Below are 7,465 nucleotides of genomic sequence, written 5' to 3'. Positions count from 1 at the left end.
TAAGTCAGAAATGCGACCCAAACAGTGCATATCTGTGCTTAAAAAATTGGAGCTACAAAACTGGAGCTGACACAATTGTTACCCTTTGGTCACTTCAAGAGGAATCCATTTTATTGGGCCAAATTTCAGCTGGTGCCAATGCCCCATTGATTTTCTGTAAATTCGATTATTCGCCAAATATGAGCATAAATACCTATTTAACATTGTTCCTCATTTTGTGATAACTTCTTTTGATCAAATCTGTATACTTAATTAGCTCTTCGTTGCGATTTGTAAGAAAAAGGGAAATTCCAGAAAATGTTTGCAATTGGCTCGAAAATTAGTGTCAAAGTTTCAAATTTTGCTACCATAAGAAAATTTGCTTTGACATTATTCGCTTTAGTTTCTGCTTCAGTTAATATTTAATATTTATCAAATGAATATATTTTTCAAACCCACATCTTCAGTGCCTACTTTCCCGCTTTTTCAACATTTTTTCTTAGTACCGTTTTACTACTTTGTTCAAAGAACTAAAAAAGTCATCTAGGGCTGAAAACCAAGTTGAAACGGGATTTCTATAGTTCTCTGCAAACCGATGAATGAGGCGAATTTGTTAGCAGAACTAATTTTGTCATTTTTAGCTGAAGAAACCCCATGATTTTCAAGAAAAAAAATCGTTAAAAATAATGTTTTTTGCGTTTTCGATTAAAAACTTCTACAGTCTTCAGAGGAATGAAGGTGATCATTTTTCCTAATAATCTGTTATAAACTTTCGCTTATTCTTTTTGTTTTTTGACAAGAAATTATTTGATTTTGGTACCAATTTCGAAGCTGGAAAAAGATTTGAAAACTTTTTACAAAGTGACGAAGGATTCGAAAAATATTTCATAATTTTTTGCGGAAAATACCTTAATATTTTCTGCATTTTTAAGTGAAATTTTAGAAAATTGAGCATTTAGAGTAACTTGGCTAAAACTGGAAAATTCTGAAATTTTTAAGAAATTTAAAGAATGTTATTAATAAATTACCCTTAAAATAAATCAAAAACATGTAAAAAAAATACGTCAACATTTTCTCAGCAACGGAACGGAGTTATTGCGCCGGTACGTTGGGTTGGCGCAGCCCTGCGTCAACTCATAAAAATTCACTGAGTTACCCTGGCCTAACCTTCCAATTTCAAATTAGTTCCCAAAATGAAGAGCCGTTAATCAATGTTCAAGTAGAAATTCTCTCCGCGCGAGAAAAAAGCTTCCAATACTTGAATAAGACCACAAATCTTCTCATATATATTTTATTCCCATATAGGCAGCCGGACGGAGAAAGCTCTTTGGCTCACCTTAAAGAGGCGAAACGTTTTGAGAAAAGTCCGCCACAAAGCAAACACCGTCCAGCTGGTAATACTTGAAAACAGGTTAACATCTTTACATCTTTGGAAAACAATTGTTTAAGTACATCTGCCCATTCATTAAACTAGTGGAGTATTACGAGGGAAAAACCCTTAGATGCTTCAACAACGTCGATAAAATATTGGCTAAAGTCTCAGCGTGTAGCGCTAAGTGTTCTTGGACAGTCTTTGTCGAGCTCCGGTCAATGTTGGAGGTGGAGAACACGCGGAACGCCTCCACCAGTTCGTACACGTTCATGATCAGGTTCCGGCTCTGCAACGGGGCCGTAGTGGTGCTGGCCACCAGGTCCTGGCACAGTTCGGTCAGCCTTTTCAATGTGGTCAAGCACATGGTCAGATTTTCCAGCAGCTCGGGCAGCGATGGTTCCGACATTGCAATCACGAGCAGTTTACTCGACGTTACCAGCTGCAGCGATTGATTCGTCAGTTCTTCTCGCGTTTTCTGCAAAAACACGCATTGATTATTTGTAGTAGGCAGTGGAAGCTTTACTACTTCCTTGGCTAGAGGCTGTATGGGGTTTCCTGGGCTGGGTTTACACTCGCAAACCAAATGAGTAAAACAAGACCAAGACCAAGAGTTATGTGTGCTTGGATTTGGTCTTGTTCTTGTTAACGAAAAGACCAGTTCAATACCCAATTACCCTTTGCAAGAGTCTTAAAGCGCTCTTGCAAAAGTATTTTTTTTGCCAACCTCAAAATGAGGACAAGAGGAAGCTACTCTTGTTAAGGAAGATTAGAACCGGACACCAGATTGGGATTACATCAGCTGATGATTTCCGTAACTTCTACACTTGCCTGCATTTGTTTTTCCATCAGGGACGTATCGCCATTAGGGAGTCGGCCAAGGCACTTAATGGAAGCTTGTTTCAAATGGCTCAACAGTTCTTTGAGCACCAGTTCAGTTTTGGATAGGACTTGTTTCAATTCCGGGGTGCAATCAGTCGGAGTTTTGCCGTTGGAAACGGCCTTTTGATCGGGAGCGGGCTGCGATGGCCAATTCGAGTCCTTGTAGATGGTCAGCGCGGAGATCGGAGGTCTTTTACCTGAGCAACATTGAACAGTTTCAGTAGATCAAAGGGAGGCACCCAGATGGCAAACTTGCCTCCGTAAGCTGAAATTGGGGTTGAAACTGCCGCTTCTGCGCTACTAAGCGTTCTCGCTTCAACCGGTGTGGTATTGGACGAGTTTCTTCTTTGAAACTCCATCGGCTTACAGCCGTTACCAAAGGGGGAAGTGAGAGGCAGTTGTGGTAACGAGGGCTTCTTGGGCGGTAGGCTAGGACGAGAGGTTGGATGCCCGGGTGCTTGACTACGAGGTGGCAGTTCTGGCACTGGTTGGTCTTTTATGGATGAGGCGATTGGCGATTCTGCTGTAGCCGTAAATGAGTATTTGCGCTCCTGGAGGAAATCGAAAGATGAACAACTGAAGACTAATGAGCGAAAAAATGCGAATTTTCTGGTTGGCGTATTAGAAAGAGGAACACAAGCAAGACACTCCAGGACACGCCTCCGTCGGTTCTTTCACTTACAGCAATCGTGTTTCTTCTCCTACTCTAATTAAGACCTTAATTTGTTGTCATGTTTTATTCCAATATATTTAATTTTATGGACTTGATTAACTAATGTGTTCACACTTCACAGTGAAGCAACGAGAAACCATAAAAACACCTTATTAAAAATAAATGCAAAACGTTTTTGGTCCTAAACTTGGTATGTGATGTTTGCATTGAAAAGCCCTTCTCCAAGCAAAATAATATTAGTTAAGTGCTCACTTTGGGCGGTCGGTCTGGCGGTTTCTCATCAAAGCTTCTCCGTGGTAGAGGCCTCAAAGCCTTCCCGTCCCCATCCTCAGCTTGATTCCCCTCTTTATTCATCAAAACATCATGGAGAGTTGATTTGTTCTTCACCAACCCGGGAAACTTGTCTTCAGCTGTCGATTCACCCTCCGGTTTCACCTCGTCGGCTTCCTCAAAGCTGAGCCTTTCTGGGGGTGGCGGAATAATGTACGCCATTATTTCCTCTGGAGTTAGTTCCATGGCGGGTGTAACTTTCTGGATAGGTGGCGGCACGCTCACTCTAGCCAAAAAGTCCTCCAAATCCTGGTTTTCATTCAAATCTGCAAAACAGATGCCATTCTTTGCTTCCCTGGTTGTCTCTCTTATTCGCTGCTCACCCAGAATATCCAGACGTTCCATAGAATCAGCAAAAGACTTGGGAGGAACGCTGATGGAGGTTGGCAGAGCAGAGTCTAGTTCATCGGGTGTAAGCGGTGGAGGAATGAAGGTAAGATCAATAATATCAGGATCAAACACAAACATGCCATTGATGGAGTTCAGAATGCTTGACTCGGTGTTCTCCAAGTCGCAAATCCTTTGCAAATACTCCTGGAACTCCTCGTTGTGATTGTCCAGGGTATTTGGTGAGCGCAGCCCAAAGCTCATGTTCTGACTGCGAAAATTCATCGCGCTTTCCTCCTTTTTTAACTTGGGAGAATCGTGCGGCGTGTAGAGTGAATCGTTGTCGCTCTCCGACTGCAACTGCTTCAGAAGCTCGGAGGTGCCGCTGTTAAACGGCTTGTTCTCCTCCTTGTGGATCTTGTTCAATAGGATCAGCGAGTCGCTGTGCTTCAGCTTTCCACCTTCTTCCGAGTCGCTGTCGAAGTCCACACTGGTTTCCTGCCACTCAGATGTTAAGGAGAGAATGTTGATGTTGTGGGGATCGTGCTCCAGAGGCTGCGATGGGTAGAATGCTTCAAAGAACTTGTCGGTCTATAAAAAAATGTTTCAGATGGTAATCGATTATTAAATTGAGTTCACTCACCTCAGCGCTGATCTCTCTTGAAACCTCACTCCGATCGCCTAAACCCTGTAATCCAAAGTCAGCGTTTCCCAAATAGCGATGGTTTCGGTTCGATATGGAGTTGTTCATGTTCCCATCCACATCATAGATGAGCAAGGGGGGTTTGGAGTGGCGCCCCACTGTATTATAGAGGCCGTTGGTCTTCCTGCTCACCCCTTGATAGGTTGGCAGAACTGTGAAAGTGGCACTTTTAATGGACATTTGTTCCAGGTAGCTCCACTTTTCTGGGATCACTTTGTGCTGTGCCAAGTAAGACGGAGCGAGATCTTCGTCTGGTTCCTGGACTTTTTCTTGATCCACTGGCAGCTCCTGATTGGTGATCAGTCTGAAGTAGCCTTTGAGGACCAGGACGAGTTCCATCGCGTCCTTCTCGTCCAAAGACACTTCCAGGATTTTATCGCTGTGCAAAGTGATTAGGACGATTTGTGTGACCTCGTCTTCGGTTTTCACTTCAATTTTCTTCATCTCCTCCAAGTTTGCCAACGGAACGGGCTGAAACTTGAATTAAATCAACGCTACGCCAAAAGAAATTGATGTGATTGTTCATTGTTCCGCAGTGGAACAATTCAATCAGCCAAGTGCTTCCAGGTTCCTCAAAGAGACGGAAATAAACGCGCCACTACGGAGAATCGATTTTCATGCACGTTCACTCCAGAGGAGGCACAAAGAGACCGGTTGTTTCAGGGGAAAGCCTGAATGCTCTGAAATGTCTTTTGTCCTTGCGAGGTAAAGGATATTTCGAGCTTGAGCCACGTTTAATTAAATTGAGTCCAAAAAAACGGGGACTAAGTAGTTTACTTGCTAAGTTTGAAACAGTGGCAAGTAAACGGTTTCGCACTTTAAAATCTAAATAACTTTAAAAAATCTTCCCTTGACTGAAAGCTTACCACAGAGTTTCGGTGTCCCATAATCTGGCTAATCCCAAACTTCGGGCTGACCAGAATGACTTTCTCCATTAGGTCGCCTTTGGGGCCGGCACTAAAACACTTCGCCCCAAAGCTGGGCAGCTGACTAGCTATGTCCAGATAGTGCAGCTTCACTTGCAGCGAGGTCAGCTGCTTCCCCGACCCCGTCATAGTCGAGTGCAGCTTCAGGAAGTGGCCCAGCAGCTTCCTGATTTCTTTCCGCTTTAAATTGTCCAAGATAGAGGCCGGAATAAACCGCTCCAATCCAAACTCCTTTCTAAAAGTTTACCGAATCGAAATCAATGTTCTTATTGCAAAAAGTCCTTATAATTAGGCATGCGAAACACTATGTTGAGTTTGAGCGATTTTGTGTTGTTGCCGCACTGTGCGCCAATGAGGTATGAAGTCTCACCGCGCCACACTTTGAATGCGGCTTTTAATTTTACCACTTTTTCGAAACTTTATTTTAACACCTAAAAAAAGAATTTTTGCAAACTTTATTAGTTTGCAACTAGGGTTTATACAAAAATCGATATTTTAGAAAACCGGTTTTCGAATAGTAATTTTTTCAGAAAACCGGTTTTAACCGGTTTAGAATTTTCATAAAAAAATTTAGAGTGATTAAAAGCAGTTTTTGACTGAAATTATTTACTGTTCAATTTTATTGATGGTAAAATTTTTTTAATATAATTTAGTAGAACAAGGAAATAATAGTTGACCAGGATTAAATAACTTTAAAAACAATTATTCGTTGTTTATGCATAATTTTCACATATAAAGATGTAAATATTTTTATAAGAGTGAAACGAGTTATTCAGCAAAGAGTTCGAATAAATAAAAACAATATATTTTCATATTTTTATAATAACCATATTATTTTTTTTAAACAATGTTATTGGATACAGACGGATACTTATTAAAAACTTATTAGAAAATACGGATACTTATTAGAAAATATATAACGGTGTATTATATAATGTAAATTATAATCAAAGCCGAAAGACAAGAGTAAATAAGTCACTTCTTCCGGTTCCTTTAAATACTTATTAATTGCCTCTTTCAGAGCATTTTCCAATAAAACATTGTCTGGCTCTTGAATATCGCTTTCATCACATTTTTGAATATCACATTCTTCCCCTGTACAGTAATCTTTGTAGAATATTGATAATATTTGTCCGGTTAACTTAATAATGTCACTTTTCGTTGCTAATGGAAGGAATTCATTAGAAGATTTCGTTAAAACAGTTTGAGAATTTTGTAAATAATTCTTCAATCCGTGCCTTTACAGCGTGTAATAATTTCGGATTTCAAATTTTGTACTTCACCCAGCAAAAATTCAAATATACCTTCACTTGTTAAAAACATTTGCGTCTTGTCTAGCTAAAGCTTCGGCTACTAATTTTATCGGACCTAAAACTTTAACGAGTTCTACAACTTATTGTATTGTAATATTCTTATTCATCTTCATTCTACATATGAGAAGCATAAGGTCATTCAGAGTTAAAGCAACACATTCTTTTAGCTGTACAAATTTTTCTAACATGGCCTCTAAACTATTCCATCTTGTTTTACAGTCAAGAATAAGATTGTATTCTTTCTCGTATTTCCGTTTCACGTGATTCTGAAGATTGCTATTTTTGACAGGGGATTTTCTAAACGACCTGCAAATTTTCCTTACTTTACAAATAATATTTTTATAATCATCCAATAATTCAGGAACAGGTAATTTATAATTGTTTATGTCAAGAGAATCTAATTATTCAAAGTCATTATCAGAGTCTTCACTTGCAATATTTAAATCTGTTTCCGATGGACTTTTATTTTTATTATATACACTATATCAGTAACTGATGTAGTGTATCTGTATGGTATGTGAATAACACAGTTGATTAATTGCTGGTGATATGTGGCCATATTTTTTCATAACAGCAGCACCATCATTTGCTGATGCAACTTTATCAGTTGATAAATCAAGATTAAGTTTTTAGTTTCTCAGAAACCAGTTTTAACATTGTTTTAGCATTGCAAGTACTTGATATCGGAGCTAATCCTAAATCAAAGTCTTTTTCAAGTTGTGTACGCTAATATTTAAATATCTTCGATTTCCTTTACTAGGCCAATCAACTATAGATATAGAAAATGTTTGCCCTTTATTCTTCATACAATTTAATTAATTTATAGTTTCAGTTTTTATAGTTTTATAAAACTTATAAATAAGATTAATAACTCTAGAATTATTTAGTGGTAAGCAATAATTTCGTTGTTGCAATGACTCTTGTATGAACGAACTATTTGTTATGCAATTAATAGATAGTCTA

General features: G+C 39.2%; 1 protein-coding gene across 2 annotated transcripts in view; it reads right to left on the bottom strand.

Moving 5' to 3' along the window:
- Window positions 1-1,256: 1,256 nt before the first annotated feature.
- LOC109533550 (FERM and PDZ domain-containing protein 4) overlaps window positions 1,257-7,465 on the bottom strand; it is a 23,741-nt gene continuing 17,532 nt past the window's right edge. The window contains exons 8-14 of one of the 2 annotated variants that reach the window (XM_019898890.2): window positions 5,130-5,424; window positions 4,204-4,740; window positions 3,557-4,151; window positions 3,156-3,499; window positions 2,487-2,781; window positions 2,180-2,427; window positions 1,257-1,826 (exon numbers count right to left, since the gene is read on the bottom strand). In XM_019898890.2, coding sequence (XP_019754449.2) covers window positions 1,461-1,826; window positions 2,180-2,427; window positions 2,487-2,781; window positions 3,156-3,499; window positions 3,557-4,151; window positions 4,204-4,740; window positions 5,130-5,424 — 2,680 coding nt within the window. In that variant the 3' untranslated portion in view covers window positions 1,257-1,460. The remainder of the gene's footprint in view (window positions 1,827-2,179; window positions 2,428-2,486; window positions 2,782-3,155; window positions 3,500-3,556; window positions 4,152-4,203; window positions 4,741-5,129; window positions 5,425-7,465) is intronic. The other variant, XM_048668219.1, reaches the window with a different exon arrangement.

Source organism: Dendroctonus ponderosae, unplaced genomic scaffold, assembly GCF_020466585.1.
Source record: "Dendroctonus ponderosae isolate FM_Combo_2020 unplaced genomic scaffold, Dpon_F_20191213v2 Dpon_F_20191213_1, whole genome shotgun sequence".
Lineage (NCBI taxonomy): Eukaryota > Metazoa > Arthropoda > Insecta > Coleoptera > Curculionidae > Dendroctonus > Dendroctonus ponderosae.
The sequence above is the reverse complement of the archived record's forward strand: the minus strand, read 5'-3'. Positions and strand labels throughout refer to the sequence as shown.